At 72.0% G+C, this 15,193-nt stretch overlaps 2 protein-coding genes across 2 annotated transcripts; both read left to right on the top strand.

Annotated features, from left to right (window-relative positions):
• The first annotated feature begins 201 nt into the window (after window positions 1–201).
• DQX1 (DEAQ-box RNA dependent ATPase 1) lies at window positions 202–7,587 on the top strand. The gene is made up of 11 exons (XM_075709567.1): window positions 202–483; window positions 3,164–3,357; window positions 4,084–4,459; window positions 4,780–5,019; window positions 5,282–5,381; window positions 5,557–5,715; window positions 5,940–6,131; window positions 6,261–6,386; window positions 6,711–6,901; window positions 6,988–7,178; window positions 7,407–7,587. The coding sequence occupies exons 1-11, from the start codon at window positions 202–204 to the stop codon at window positions 7,585–7,587; spliced, it is 2,232 nt and encodes a 743-aa protein (XP_075565682.1).
• Window positions 7,588–10,187: 2,600 nt separating this feature from the next.
• Window positions 10,188–13,142, top strand: LOC142593498 (interleukin-12 subunit beta-like). The gene is made up of 6 exons (XM_075709894.1): window positions 10,188–10,257; window positions 10,698–10,919; window positions 11,210–11,318; window positions 11,395–11,576; window positions 12,417–12,565; window positions 12,981–13,142. The coding sequence occupies exons 1-6, from the start codon at window positions 10,188–10,190 to the stop codon at window positions 13,140–13,142; spliced, it is 894 nt and encodes a 297-aa protein (XP_075566009.1).
• Window positions 13,143–15,193: the final 2,051 nt, after the last annotated feature.

The following is a 15,193-nucleotide window of genomic DNA, read 5'->3' as shown; positions in this document are numbered from 1 at the left end:
CCCCCTGCCTGTCCCTGCCCCTCTCTGCCCGGCCTCGGTGCCCCGCAGGTCCCCCGGCCCCAGCGGGACGGGGCGGTGGGCCGCACCAGGGACGTGGGCGAGGGTGGGGCAGCGCCGGGCTCCCCCGGTTCTGCTGTGACCCCGTGCGTCCCCCTCCACGTCCTGCCCTGTCCTTGCAGCACCGGTGCTGGCGTCCCCACCATGGCCGGCTGCGGGGCCCCGGGCTCCCCGCCCCGGCAGAGCGGCCCTGGCTCCGCGCTGGAGGAGGAGGAGGAGGATGATGACCCAGCCCTTGGCTGCGATGGCGACCTGGAGGTGAACCCCTACGACGGGCTGCCCTTCTCCTCCCGCTACTACGAGCTCCTGCGGCAGCGCCGGGAGCTGCCCGTCTGGACCACCAAGTACAGCTTCATGGAGCACCTGGAAGGCAACAGCGGCATCATCCTGGTCTCCGGCCCCCCCGGCACTGGCAAGAGCACCCAGGTGAGTGGGGGGGCCGTGCCAGGGCAGCCGGGAGCAGCCAGCCACGCTGGGGCCTGCACGCAGCTGGGCAGGGCCACGCTGCTGCCTGGGAGCCCGGCACGGGGCTGCGGCACCGGCTGCTCTGCCCACGGTCTCTCCCCGTGCCCGTTGGACTCCCAGCTGAGCGTCCCGTCCCTCCTGCTCAAAACACCCGCAGCACCGCTGTCGGCAGCAGCTGGGGCCTGCCCCGAGGCCACTGCCTTCCCCAGGGCCTGTGCGTGGATCCCGCTCCCGTGCGAGCGAGCCGCAGCCCCGTGGCACAGGAGCTGCCAGGCCCTCGCCCTGCCAGCGCAGTGCGGGCAGGCCCCGCGCATTCCCCTCCCGCCAGACCCTGCGCGGCATTACCACACATTCGCTGCGTGCTGGCGGGCCCTGGGCCATGGTGGAGTGGGGAGGCGGGAGCCGAGGCGGCTGCAGGGCTGCGGGCAGAAGGCACGGAGACGGGACTGCGGCCGGGCAGCAGCTCCCTGACCCCATGGCAGCGTCTGAGCTTGTGGGGGGGACGGAGGGGGTGACAGGCCCCGCAGGGCTTCGGCTCCACCGCGGTGCCTGGGAGCGTGCCGCTGCGGTGAGCCCGGCGTGGGGCAGGGCTAGGGCAGAGACGGGCGGTCACACACTGGAATGTGCCGGGGCAGGCGCTGGGGCCCCGGGCAAAACCTCGGCACGAGCCAGGAAGCGCTGCCACGTCCGCCCCGGGAGCGGCTGCCGCAGCGGCGCAACACATCGGGCGGGTGCAGGGAGGGGGAAACGGCCTCTGCCCGGAGCTGGGCCCGGGCGCACGGGGCGGTGGTGGGCGTGGGCGGTCGGGCTGGGCTGTGGTGGGTCCGGGGTGCCAGGATCCCGCCTGCACACCCCAGGGAGCTGGTCCTGTCTGACAGCCCCTGCCACGGCACCTGGAGACGTCGTCACGCAGACTTTGACCGGGGAGGGATTGCCTGGAAGCTGCGGGGGCAGCCGTGGCCTCCACGGGGCCAGATGCGGGCTGGGTCACTGCGTGGCGGCTGCCGGCCTCTGTGGCTGTCAGGGTGCTGGCAGTGGGCTCGGGGCCCCTTGTCAAAGCCACCTCCCTCGGGCGTGACCGTGCTGCAGCGCCGGCCTGGGTTCAGCCCATGGCACCGGCTGACCCACGGGGCACCGGATTTGGGCAATAAAGCTCTTGTGTGGGCCCTGGCTTGGTCTGGCCCTGGGACTGGGCTGCTTTTGGGTGCAGGCACCCTGCCTACTGTCCCTGCGGGGCCCTGGGACCACCCTGCCCTGGGCAGACCAGGGGACGTGACTCGATCCACGTGGAGCATCTGATCCTGCGCGTTGGTGCACCAGCACCCCTCAAACGCGGTGTTTCCACCCAAAGCGGGATAAGCCGACACGCAAGCTGGGTCTGTTCACCGTTGTCGTGGCCGAGGGCCGTCTGTGCCATCGCCCTCGCCGACCTTCGCAGGCAGCGAGGCGGCGGAAGGGAGGGCGCGGAGCTGCGCACGGAGACGTGACCGAGCGTGGCCAATGCGTGGGGCAGTGGTGGGGCCGGGTGGAGGAAGAGAGCAGGCTGCGCGCCTGCCCGCGGGCACTGCCGGCTGCGTGGGGGACCCGTGTGCTGCCTGGCTGTGAGCTGGGCTCTCGGGAGGCAGCCCCGGGCTGGACTCTGCGCATCTGCCCCCGGGTGCTGGGCAGACGCAGGGGCGCAGGCCCTGCTTGTAGGGGGCACACGGCACGGGAGGAGCGAGCAACGTGGGTTGGGAGGAATTAAACAGCAGATTTCTGGTCCCCAGTGCCCGAAGGACACCCACACAGCCCTGGGGCTGTCCCTTGCCGCCTGGCTGGGTGCTTGGGCAGCGGCTGCTCCCTGGCTCTTCCTTCCCCGTCTCTCACCGTGGGGTTTCCTGGGGTAGCGTGTGATCTCTCTGGCCCCACATGAGGACGATCGAGCCCCTGCCCCAGGCTTGTGGCCGCTGCAAGGTCTGGGTCTCGTGGACCTAGCCGGTGACCGCTGCTCTGTGCGGCACCGGACCGGGGACCTGCCCAGCCTTCCCTGGAGCGGAGCAGGGCGCCGGTTAGAATGGAGCAGGATGGCTCCGGTCGGAAGGGACCTGCAGCCATCGCCTAGTCCAACTGCCTCGCCGCTCCAGGGCTGACCAAAAGTTAAAACACATCATTAAGGGCGTTGTCCAAACGCCTCTTAAGCCCTGGCAGGCGTGACCTGCAGGCACTGCTCTCTCTGAGCCGGCAGCTCTGGCAAAGGCCACGCAGCATACCCCCCAGCCGTGTTTTTCCTGAGGAGGTGGAGGCGGAGAGGACTCTTGTCCCATGTCCTTAACGCAAGAGCCGGGCCGTGGTGTCCCGTAGCGAGGCAGGAAGGTGCAGGCATGGGGAGATGAGGCTGTGGGGCTCGTGTCACAGGTTGCTGGGGCTTGGAAGCCACGGTACCGGGGAGGGAAAGCCCTGCCTGGGCTGTCGAGCGCTTCTGCGCGGCCTCTGGCCTGGGAGCCCCTGCGGCTGCATCTCTGGGGGCTGCTGCGGGGAGGGTCCCTCTGCCCTTCTGCGGGGGCTCTGCGGGCACCGCTCCGTGATGGGGAGGGGATCGTCCCGGCACTCCTGGCCGGGGCCGCGCTGTCCCCGGGCCCTGACCGGCGTTCTGGTCCTGCAGATCCCGCAGTGGTGCGCGGAGTACGCCCTCTCCCTGCAGTTCGCCCACGGCGTGGTGGCCTGCGCCCAGCCCCACAGCCTGGCCGCCCTCAGCCTCTCCCTGCGCGTGGCGGACGAGATGGACCTGAACCTGGGCCACGAGGTGGGCTACTGCGTCCCGCACGAGGACTGCTGCACCACCGAGACCATCCTCAGGTACGGGGACCGGGGGGGCCCCGCGGGCTGCCTGTGCCGGCAGCGCCCGTCGCACCGGGCTCTGATCCCGCTGAGCTCCCCGGCGGCAGCGTAATCTCTTAATCCAGCCTGGCCTCGTTAAGGGGAGCGATGAAGCCGGCTGCTGGCTGCCCAGGCGCTCCCTGAGGGAGCTGGGGGTGTTCAGCCTGGAGAAGAGGAGGCTGAGGGGAGACCTGATCGCTCTCTGCAACTGCCTGACAGGAGGGGGCAGGGAGGGGGGTGTTGGTCTCTTCTCCCATGTAGTTAGCGATGGGACGAGAGGAAATGGGCTCCAGCTGCGCCAGGGGAGGTTTAGGTTGGATATTAGGAAAAATTTCTTCACGGAAAGGGTGGTCAAGCATCGGACCAGGCTGCCCAGAGAGGTGGGGGAGTCCCCATCCCTGGAGGGGTTCAAAAAACGGGCAGAGGTGGCACTGGGGGACATGGTTCAGTCTGGTCTACCCTTGATTGGTTTAGTGTGGACTTGGCAGTGTAGGTTAATGGTTGGACTGGGTGATCTTCAAGGGCTTTTCCAACCTAAACGATTCTAGGATTCTGTGATTCCCAGGGCTGCGGGGGGGCTCCTGCCGTCGGGGAAGAGCGAGGCGTGCTCCCCCAGGCTCTGTGCGGGGATGCCCGCAGGGGTGCAGCTCTCGGTGCCCGGGGTCCCCGCGGCCGCCGCACGCTGACAGGGCCGGGCTGCGGCAGGTACTGCTCGGACGAGATGCTGCTGCGGGAGATGACGTCGGACCCGCTGCTGCGGCAGTACGGGGTGGTGGTGCTGGACGAGGCACAGGAGCGGACGGTGCCCACCGACGTGCTGCTGGGGCTGCTGAAGGACGTGCTGCGCCAGCGCCCGGCGCTGAAGGTGGTGGTGGTGACCTCGCCGGCCATGGAGGAGCGGCTCCGCGCCTTCTGCGGGGACCCCCCCGTGGTGCGGGTGCCGGGGCGCGGGCCCCCTCCCCAGCTGCTCTACCGGGACCCGCCAGCCCGCGGCCGCGTCGCAGCAGCCTGCCAGGCCGTGCTGGACATCCACCGGCGGCAGGAGCCCGGCCACATTCTGCTCTTCCTGGCCAGCGAGCAGGTGGGCTGCGGGCGCCCGCGGCGGGGCTCCTGGGGGACCCATCGCGCCATGAGGCGGGGGGGGAAAGGGGGAAGGTTCGGGGGGTCCCTCTCAGCTGTGTGCAGGGATCCCTGAGGGCGGCGGGGGCTGCTGGGGATTAAACTGCGAGAGGTGGGGGGGCTCCCCTGCGGAGGGGCTGCGGGCGCCGTGCGGGACCCGGGGTCTTTCCCCGCAGGGCACCGGGAGGCAGCCACAGGGCATGGCGCAGCACGCCGTCCCAGGGATGGGGCCGCTCCGGGCATTGGCAGGCATCACTCGTGTGCCCCCGTCCTTCCCCGCAGGAGATCGCCGAGTGCTGCAGAGCCATCCAGACGGAGGCCGTGGCACTGAACCCGGCGCTGGGCCCGCTGCTGGTCCTGCCCCTGCACCCCGGCGTGGGCCGCGCAGCGCAGAAGCTGTACGAGGGGCTGGAGGAGGGCGCCCGAGAAAGGCGGGTGATCGTCACCCACTGGCTTGCAGACTCGTCCTTCTCTCTGGGCACCGTGCGCTTTGTCATCGACTCGGGGCTGGAGCTGCGCAACGTAAGTGCGCCGGCCCGGGACGGGGAGCCGAGCGGCGGCGAGCGGGGGGCCTGGCTCTGCTCTGGGGCGCAGCCGGCGGCGCGGGCAGAGGCGAGACCGGGGAGGGAGTGGCGGGCCCGCCGCGGTCTGCGTCATCTGTGTGATGCCCCAGGCTGGGGCGCGCCGTGCGGGGCGCGGGACCTGCCCCAGGGAGGGGGCCGGGGCGGAGGGCGAAGGCAGGGGCTCGTCTGCGGGCGTCCTTTCTCACCGCCTTGCCCTGCAGGTCTACAACCCCCGCATCCGGGCAGAGTCCCAGGTGCTGCGGCCCATCAGCAAGAGCCAGGCAGAGTCGCGCATGCAGCGAGCTGCCGGCAGCCCCCCAGGTGAGAGCCCCTGCCCGAGCGTCCCCCGAACGTGCCTCCAGCGGGAGGGTGCTGTTGTCCCACCCCACCGGCTGCCCCGGGCAGCCCAGCACGCTTCCCTGCCTGCCTGCGCTTGCTGCCCCGTACCTGCGCTCCGTCCCTCCCGCCGCCGTGGCTCACGGCCCCTCTCCTGCAGGCACCTGCCTGCGCCTCTACTCGGAGGCCTTCTTTGAGCAGCGCCTGCCCCCCAGCCCCGCGCCCCACGTCAGCGAGACCAGCCTCAGCCGCCTCGTGCTGCTGCTGAAGCGCCTGGACATCGCCGACATGGGCCAGTGTGATTTCCTCGACCGGCCAGGTAGTGCCCACGGGGCGCGGAGGGGCCGGGCACGGCATGGGGGGAGCCGGGGAAGAGGGGTGCGATAGGGGTAGCCATAGCGGGGGGAGCTGGAGGTTGGGCATGGCCGTGGCCATCACTGCTGCCCGGGTCGTCTCTGGAGAGGGCCTGGAGGGTCCCGCGGGTGCAGGAGGAGGGTGGGCAAGGCTGCCTGGTGCTGGCAGCCGGCTTACGTCCTGCCCTAGCCCCCGAGTCACTGATGCAAGCGCTGGAGGACCTGGACTACCTGGCCGCCCTGGACGACGACGGGAACCTGTCAGAGGTGGGGATCATCATGTCGGAGTTCCCCCTGGACCCCCAGCTGGCCAAGGCGCTCATCGCCTCCTGCGAGTTCGACTGCGTGGAGGAGATGGTCAGCCTGGCCGCCATGCTCACAGGTACCGTGCTGAGGGGCTCGGAGCCCGCTCCGCCGCTGGCGCGGGGCACAGCGCGGCCCCCGGCGAGCCAGCGCGGGCAGGGGTGGTGCTGGGGGGCACGCGGTGACCTTCCCTCTGCGCCGCCCCCAGCTTCCCCCTGCTTTGTGCCCCATTCCACGCACCTGGAGGAGGCCGTCACCATGCGCCGGCGGGCCCTGCTCCACCCGGGCGGAGACCACTTCACCCTCATCAACATCTTCAACGCCTTCCAGCAGCGTGAGTGCCGGGCAGGGGCTTGACGGCCGGCGGGCTGCACACCCCACGGGTGACCCACGGCTCCCTCGCGTGTCCCCTGCCCCTTTCGGGAGCCAGCACTGCAGCCACGTCCAGGTGCCCCAGCCTGGCTGCGCGGGGGTCCCAGCCCCAGCCGGGGAGCCACCCTCTGTGCGGTCCCTGTCCCCGCTGCATTGAGGGGCTGCAGTCTGCGGGAGCAGCAGTGCCCGGTTTCGTGCCCTGTGAGCCCCCAGGCCACCCGCTTCCGCGTGGGGTCCGCACTCGTCCAGCCCCGTCCCCGCGGTGCTGACCCCGCTCTCCCCGCAGACAACGTGGACGAGGGCTGGTGCCGCAAGCATGCGGTGAGCGGGGAGGCGCTGCGGCTGGCGGGCATCGTGCGGGCAGAGCTGCTGGAGGTGATGCAGCGCATCGAGCTGCCCATCTCGCCCCCCGCCTTCGGCACCGACGCCAACGTGCTTAATATCCAGAGAGCACTCATCTCCGGCTACTTCCTCAAGGTGGGCTGGGGGGCTGCGAGGGGCCCGGCCGCGGCGTGGGAGGGTCGTGCCAGCCAGCCCCGCTCCCCTCCCGCTCTGCTCCCCAGGTGGCCCGGGACATTGACGGCTCTGGCAACTACGTGATGCTGACGCACAAGCACGTGGCCCACCTGCCCCCCGCCTGCTGCTACCTGCTGCGGCAGCCCCCCCAGCGCCTGCCCGCCTGGGTCCTCTACCACGAGTTCACCATCTCACAGGACAACTGCCTCCGCATCGTCTCGGAGATCCAGCCCCAAATGTGAGGACCTCGGGGACGGGGAGGGATGGGTCGCGCCTGGGCTGCGTCCGTGTGGCTCTGGAGCCGGCGCTGGCCCGGGAGCGCAGCGGAGCGCTGGGGTGCGAAGCCTGGCCTGGGCCTCCTCTCCTGGGGGCAGGGGGGGTCTGTCCCCGTGCCGGGGAGCGAGGAGGCTGCTCCGGGGAGGCCCCATGAGCCCGGCTGCCCCTCCTTGACCCCCCCTCCCCGCAGGCTGGTGGAGCTGGCACCCCAGTACTACCTGAGCAACCTGCCGCCCAGCGAGAGCCGCGACCTGCTGATGGAGCTGCGGGAGAAGGTGGCGGCCGTGGAGGATGTGCCGGTGGTGCCCGAGCCGCTGGGAGAGGCGGCCGGCGGGGAGGACGAGGAGAGGGAAGCCTGCGTGCTGCAGTGAGCCAGAGCCACCACAGCCCCTGCTTCAGGGCCGCCTGGGCTTGGCTGTGACTGCCAGGGACGGGAGAGCCCCGGCGAGGCCGTGCTGCTGCGGGGGCCGGCCCGATCCCCAGGGAGGTGCAGGCAGAGCCTGCTGCTGCCACAGCTCTGCGCCGCAGTCCTGGTGCCAGCGGCCACGGCACCGGCCCCCCGGCATCTCCCCTGGGGACAGAGCCAGGCTCAGGGGAGCGCTGGCCCCGGGCCTGGGGAATGGCGCAGACCCTCCCCACCCGGGCTCCTTCCCCCCGTGTTGCCCCGGGGGCTGTCGCAGGGCTGGGGCCGCCGGCCCTGCCTGTGCCGCTCCCCCCGACACCTCGGGGAGCAGCGCCCGGGGGCCGAGGGGCCACTTGCCGGTCTCTCCTGTATAAAGTTTTGTGACCTTTGCTCCTGGCCTCGCGTCCGTGATTGCAGCCAAGGAGGGCTCGCACCGCAGAGGGGTCCGGCAAGGGTGGGCTCCGTCCCACCCCGGGGTCCTGCCTGCAGTGGGGCGAGGGTTCCCCCCAGCCCGCACGCCGCTGCAGAGCAGCTCCGCGCTCCCCCCGGCGCCCAGCCTCTCCCGGGGGGGTTTCTGGACATGAGGCATCCCTGGTCTTGCTCACCTCCCGCCTCCAGTTCTGGGTAGCACGCTGCTTCCCCCGCTCACGCCGACGTGCCGAGGGGCAGCCCTGGCCTTTGCACCGGGTCTTCCCCTCGGCGGTTGCGCGCTCTTCTGCAGAAGCAGAGGGGAAGCTGCGGCCGGCGGGCGGGTGCGCAGCAGCCTGGATGTGCAGCCAGCTCCTGCTGCCCCTGGGACGGGACCGGGCACGGATGCTCCCCTGGGGCGAGGCGTCCCCCTCCCTCCCACTCCTCGGGGTCCCCCTTCCTGCCTTTGGGGTCCCCTCCAGCTTTCCAGCGAGTCCCGCTTCTCTCGCAGCTCCCTGGCACCGCGGCCGAGGGCTGAGCTGCCTGGGGGGCCGGGGGTCCCAGCGCAGGGGCTGTGTTCCAGCCCCCGCCCCCGGATGGACCCCTTGGCACGGGCATGGGGCTGCTTCACCCTGGCAGCCGGCCCCCCCGTCTCCCTCCTTCCCTCCCCGCAGCCCACGCGTGGGGGCTCCGCTGTTCCCGGGAAGGGGCCCGGAGGCTCCGCCGTCCTCACCGCAGCGCCTCGAAGGTCGGGCGGAAAGGTGAGGGCTGGGCCTCCCCGCAACCTCCATGGAGCCCCAACTTCCCCTTCGCTTTCTAGGAACTCCAGAAAGTACGTGAGCGGGAGCAGCGGGGTGCAGCTCGCGCCTCCCCACCCTCCCCGGCCTGTGGTTGCCTGGCCCCGGAGTGGGGGGGTCTCCCCCGGCCCCTCTCCCCGGGCCAGGGCTGCCGGCGGCGGGGGCCGGGGGCCGCTGCGGGCGCAGGGGCTGTGTGGCGGAGCTGGGCTGGCGCCCGCGGGGACAGCGAGGGGGAGGCTGGTGGCCACCTCTGCCCATGCATCCCATCCTGGCACAGCATCCCACGGGATGGGCGGCTGGGTGGCCCTGGGAGGGGAGGGAAGGGGCGAGACCACCTGCGCCAGGCTGGGTGCAGCACCCCAAACCTCTGCAGCGACCCGCTGCTCTCCTCGGAGACCCCCGCGGCCCAACCAGCCAGGGCCAAGCACCGCACCTGCCCCTCGCCGGACTCCCGGGACAGGCGCTGCCGGACCTCGGTGGTCCCTTCCCCACACTCCAGCCCCTGCTCCCCCCAGGGCGGGGGGCTGCGGGCGCTCCACGCAGCACGTGGTGACGTGCAAACCCTCGGCTGGTCCCGGGGCTCAGGACCGCTCTGTGGGAACTGGGAGCAGCCGGGGGCTCCAGCGCGGTCGCAGGTGCCCAGCGCTGCCCCTTCGCGCAGCGGTTCCCCGGAGGGGACCCATCCTCCCCGCTCTGGCGATGCCCACGGGCAGGGCAGCGGGTCCCCGGCACCCCCGGCACGGGAAGTACCCGCGGTGAGTCCCCGCATGGCTGGGGCCGGGTGGGCTGGGGGCTGAGCGTGGGTCCCGGCTCGCGGCTCCACCCAGCGCAGCTTTCTCCTTTTCTGAGAACCGTGATGCTTCTGCGGTTTGGCTTCACCTTGGGGCAGTCCCCCGGGGTCCTGGCTCAGTATATACCCGTGCGCCCGCCGGCCCCCAGACCACGCCGAGCCCACCGGAGCGGTGCACACCACGACGGCAAGGTAGGCACGGCACGGGGGCTGCCGGCGGACGCTTGCGCTGCGGCCCCGCGAGGGTTTGGGCACCAAAGAGCCCCGGGAAGGTGCTGCGCCAGGCGGGCACTGCAGCCCCCTGCCCAGGGGGCAGCCGGCGGGGCCGCGGGGAGCAGGGCAGGGGCGTCGTGTCGGCTGCCGGCCCTGTGCGGGGGTCCCCCCTCCGCCGCACCGCTCCCTCTCCTGCCTGACCCTGCTGCGGTGCCAGGGCCGGGGGCTCTGCCCTTGCGGATCCTGCTGGCTGCGTCCCGGCTCAGCCCGCTCCCCTCTCCCCGCGCACAGCTTGCCCCCTCCCCGGCACGGGACTGCCCTTCCCCTTCCCCTTCCCTACCGCTGCGCTTCCCCTCCCAGATGCTGGTGCTGGTGGGGCTGGTGCTGTGCCTCGCTCCTGCGGACGCCCTGACCACCTTCCCCCCAAAGTGTGAGTCCTGCCCCCCCGGGCACGGGGGAGACGCCTCGGGGCGGGGGGACGGCGGGACCCGCACGGCAGCTGGAGGGAGCAGGGAGCGCCCGCATCCCTCCGATAACGGGGTGGCCCGAGCCTGGCGCGGGGCAGCTCTTCTGGTGGGTGGGGGGTTAGAAAATGGGCATGGGAGAGATTGGGGGGGCGTAGGGTGAGGGAGCGGGGGGATGGATGTGGGGTGATGGGGCAGGGGAACGGACATTGGGTGATGGGGCCGGGCGGGGATGGGTGTGGGGTGAGCGCGCAGGGCGGGGATGGACGTGGGATGCGGGAGCAGGGTGGGGAAGGGCGGATGCGATGTGTCGGGACGGGGGGCACCCAGCCCCACCGTGGTGTGGGGGACGGGCCGCCCGCACCGCAGCCCGTCTCTGACCCCGCTCTCTGCCGCTCATCTCCAGTTCAGGTGGGGAACCTGAATGGGAACATGGTGGTGAAATGCAACACCTCGGAGCGGCAAGTTACCTGGACGCAGAACGGGGAGACGGAGCCCATGGTCGAGCTCGTGGCCAAGGAGCGGACTCTCACCATCCTTGGCTTGGACCTGCCGGCCACGGGCAACTACAGCTGCTGGGCCGGCACCGTCCTGCTGGACGCCACCTACGTGGTGGTCAGCAGCACCCGTACGTGGGCCCGGGCGGGAGGGGGCTGGCGCAGCCGGACGCCCAGGGCTGAGGGAGCAGGAGGGTGCATGGGGGGGTGCAGGGAGCTGGGGGCAGGCTGGGGGCCGGGAGACGCTCGCGCACCTGCAGATGCCCGTGCCCAGCCCCGGGCTGCGGGGCTGCACCAGGCAGGGCTGCGCGGGGCCAGGAGGAGCCCAGCCGCGGGGGAAGCCTCGCTCGTGCTGCGCGGGGAAGGGGCACGGCTCCCAGCCCCCCGCAGCCCCTGAGCCATCGTCCCGCCGCCCCACCAGGCAAGGAGAAGATGAACATCTCCTGCCAGGCTGAGTCCTACCACGGCTCCTTCCACTGCTCCTGGGCCGGCCCCCCCTCCGCCGTGTTCCGCGCCCGCCTCACGCGCAGGTAGGAGCCCCAGGGACTCCCCAGCCTGGCCCCGGCCCCACAGCCACCGGCCCTCACGCCCGCCTCCCCCCAGCAGCAATGGCTCCTTGGGCGAGTGGGTGCCGGCGGCCGGCAGCAGCGGCCACTTCAGCGCCAGCTTCATGGACCCCTCCTTCTGCCCCTTCGCCGAGGAGCTGCACCCGCTGCAGCTGGAGCTGGAGGGGCTCTCCGACACCTCCTACCACAACTTCTCCTACCAGTTCTTCATCCGCGACATCGGTGAGCTCAAGCCGGCAGCAGCGGGGTCCGGGGGTGTCCTCGGGGTGCTGGGGGCCCTGCGGGAGGGCTCGGCCCCAGGGCTGGGCAGCACTGACCTGTGCCGAGACCCCGCTCTGTGCCGAGCACTGACCCGTGCTGAGCCCCGCTCCGTGCCGAGCCCCGCTCCGTGCCGAGCACTGCCCCGTGCTGAGCCCTGCTCCATAAGCCCTGCTCCATGCCGAGCCCTGCTCCGTGAGCCCCGCTCCGTGCCGAGCCCTTCCCTGTGCTGAGCCCTGCTCCATAAGCCCCGCTCCATGCCGAGCCCCGCTCCGTGAGCCCTGCTCCATGCCGAGCCCTGCTCCATTTTGAGCCCTTCCCCGTGCCGAGCCCCGCTCCGTGCCGAGCACTGCCCCGTGCTGAGCCCTGCTCCATAAGCCCTGCTCCATGCCGAGCCCTGCTCCATGAGCCCTGCACCGTGAGCCCTGCTCCATGCCGAGCCCTGCTCCATGTTGAGCCCTTCCCCGTGCCGAGCCCCGCTCCGTGCCGAGCACTGCCCCGTGCTGAGCCCTGCTCCATAAGCCCTGCTCCATGCCGAGCCCTGCTCCGTGAGCCCTGCACTGTGAGCCCTGCTCCATGCTGAGCCCTGCACCGTGAGCCCTGCTCCATGCTGAGCCCTGCACCGTGAGCCCTGCTCCATGCCGAGCCCTTCCCCGTGCTGAGCCCCGCTCCATAAGCCCTGCTCCATGCCGAGCCCTGCTCCGTGAGCCCTGCACCGTGAGCCCTGCTCCATGCCGAGCCCGGCTCCGTGCCGAGCCCCGCTCCGTGAGCCCCGCTCCGTGCCGAGCCCCGCTCTGCCCGCAGTGCGGCCCGACCCACCACAGAACCTGACCGTGCAGCAGCGGGGGGAGCAGCTCCACCTGGCCTGGGCCCCCCCGGCCTCCTGGTCGCTCCCCAAGTCCTACTTCGCCCTGCTCTACCGGCTGCAGTACGAGCTCCCCAACGGCACCCAGGTAAGGGCGGGACGCCCCCACCCCTGCACGTGCCGCCCCGCGTCCTCGCTCTGCTGCGCCCACCCTGCCCCGCGCCCACCCTGCCCCAGCCCCGGCCCGGGCTCTTCCCTCTTTCCAGGGTGCTATCAGGAACAGGGACATGCTGGGGGCTCAGCAATGGCCCCCTCCCCGCAACGCTGCTTCTCTCCTTGGCGAATTGTCCCTCCTGGCTGTCACCTCTGCTTGCCGGCCCCCCAGCGCTGCCCGCACAAGGCAGCATCGCTGCCCGGGTTGGGGAGGTGCGGGTGCCTCCCCCCCCCCCGAGCCCCCAGCACCCAGCCCTGCTCCTGCCTGGTCCCACCTTCCCCGCAGCCTCCCCTCCAGCGGCGCGGGTGCCGGGGTGCTCCCCGAGGCCGCGACCTGCCCCGCTTTGCAGGTTGACAAGTACGTGGAGGGCACGGAGGAGACGCAGCTGCGGGAGTGCGCGCGACGGGCGCGCATCAGCTGCCAGGACCCCTTCACCAACCCCGCCTGGAGCCCCTGGAGCGCCTGGCAAGGCCTCGGCGCAGCCCGGCAGTGCCGGCTCCGAGCGCGCTGACCCCACGCACGGACACCCCTTGCCCCTCACCCCCGTCCCCTACCCCGCTGCACCTCTGCGGGCATGGGGATGCCCAGGCCAGGGGCGCACCCCCAAGGGGTGGCAGCCATCAGGACCCAACGCCGACATTCCCATTCGCTTGTATGGTTTGGAAAAAGCTTTTTACCTCTGGGAAAGAGCTGGGCTTGGCTTTACTACGGCAAACCTCGGTTAGTCATGGTGTGGGGTGCTGGGCCCCCCGCCTCTGCGGGCTGCAGCTGGGCACGCCGCAGGCAGTGCTCCTGCCTGCCCTGCCCCTCCGCTCGAGGGGCCCAGACTGCATCCTGCCCCTCCGTGGGTCACAGCCTTGTGCAAGCCCCCCGCTGCCCCACAGCTCCCCCCGTGCCCTGCCAGCGCTGGGCCGCCGCGCTCGGCCCGTGGGGTCCTTACGCGTGGCTGAAAGCGGGCGTGTAACACACACGTGCACGCACGCTCCAGCCCCCACAGCCCTGCCCGACTGTCTGCCAGGGCACACGGGCGCCCTGGACCACCCCTTATTCCTCATCAACCCCCCCTCCCCCAGATCTGCCCCCCTTTCTGGGGGCTGCGGTGGGGCAACGTCCCCAGCCCCAGGGGCAGCGCCGTGGCGGGGCTGTGCTGCCCTGTGCCAAGGGGGCATGCCCTGGGGGGGCGGGGGGCAGCACCCTGTCCCCACGTCCCGGGGTGCAGGATCCCTGCCCGACCCCAGGAGCGCCGGTCCCAGGGCAGGACAAGGCCACAGCCATGGTGGGGGGTGTCAGGGACCACCCACCAGCACTGGGGGTGTGCTCAGCTCCCACTGGGGCACAGCCCCCTCCACCGCATGGCCGTGGCCAGCCCCCCACGAAGCGCCCCGCTTAGCATCCCCACGGGGTGCCCAGCCCAGGGGTGAGGGGCTGCAGCAGGCCGGAGGGAGCCGAGACCCCGCAGCCAGGCAGCCCCCGGGGGACGTGGCCCGGGCACCCATGGAGCCGCCCCGTGCCCCGGCTCTCCCGCAGACCCCGAGAGCGCAGCGGGGTGCCCCCGGCGCAGTGGGGGGACGCTGCCCCACCGCCACAGACGGGCCAGCTCCGGGTAATGCCACGGGGCTTTATTGAGGCGTTTCGGCGCGGGCCGGGGCCGGGACCCCAGCCCCGCTGCTGCTCCGGAGAGGCTGGTGAGAGTGTGGGCCCCATCGGCGCTGCCCTCCTGGGGGGCCGGGGCCTCCCGGGCCGGGGGTCTGGGGAGCCCGGGTAGCCGGGGGTCCCAGGAGTCCGGGGGCCCATGGCACAGGGGGACAGGAGGACCGGGGCTCCAGGAGTCCAGAGGGGTCCAGAGGGTCCGGGGGTCCCATGGCCCGGGTGTCTGGGGGTCCCATGGCCCAGGTATCTGGGGGTCCCATGGCCCGGGTGTCTGGGGGTCCCATGGCTTGGGCATCTGGGGGTCCCATGGCCCGGGTGTCTGGGGGTTCCATGGCCCAGGTATCTGGGGGTCCCATAGCTTGGGCATCTGGGGGTCCCATGGCCCGGGTGTCTGGGGGTCCCATGGCCCAGGTATCTGGGGGTCCCATGGCTTGGGCATCTGGGGGTCCCATGGCCCGGGTGTCTGGGGGTCCCATGGCCCAGGTATCTGGGGGTCCCATAGCTTGGGCATCTGGGGGTCCCATGGCCCGGGTATCTGGGGGTCCCATGGCCCAGGTATCTGGGGGTCCCATGGCTTGGGCATCTGGGGGTCCCATGGCCCGGGTGTCTGGGGGTCCCATGGCTCGGGCGTCTGGGGGTCCCATGGCTCAGGCGTCTGGGGGTCCCATGGCCCAGGTATCTGGGGGTCCCATGGCCCGGGCGTCTGGGGGTCCCATGGCTCAGGCGTCTGGGGGTCCCATGGCTCGGGCATCTGGAGGTCCCATGGTCTGGGTATCTGGGGGTCCCATGGTCCGGGCGTCCGGGGGTCCCATCACCCGGGGGTGGTGGTCCCGAGGCGTGGGGGGGGCTCAGGGGACCACGAGGCGCAGAAGCCCGGGGTCTGGGGGCCCGGGCACGGGGTCCGGCGGGGTC

Source organism: Pelecanus crispus, chromosome 4 (genome assembly GCF_030463565.1).
Source record: "Pelecanus crispus isolate bPelCri1 chromosome 4, bPelCri1.pri, whole genome shotgun sequence".
NCBI classification, from domain to species: Eukaryota; Metazoa; Chordata; class Aves; order Pelecaniformes; family Pelecanidae; genus Pelecanus; species Pelecanus crispus.
This window is presented reverse-complemented; position numbering and strand designations above follow the sequence as displayed.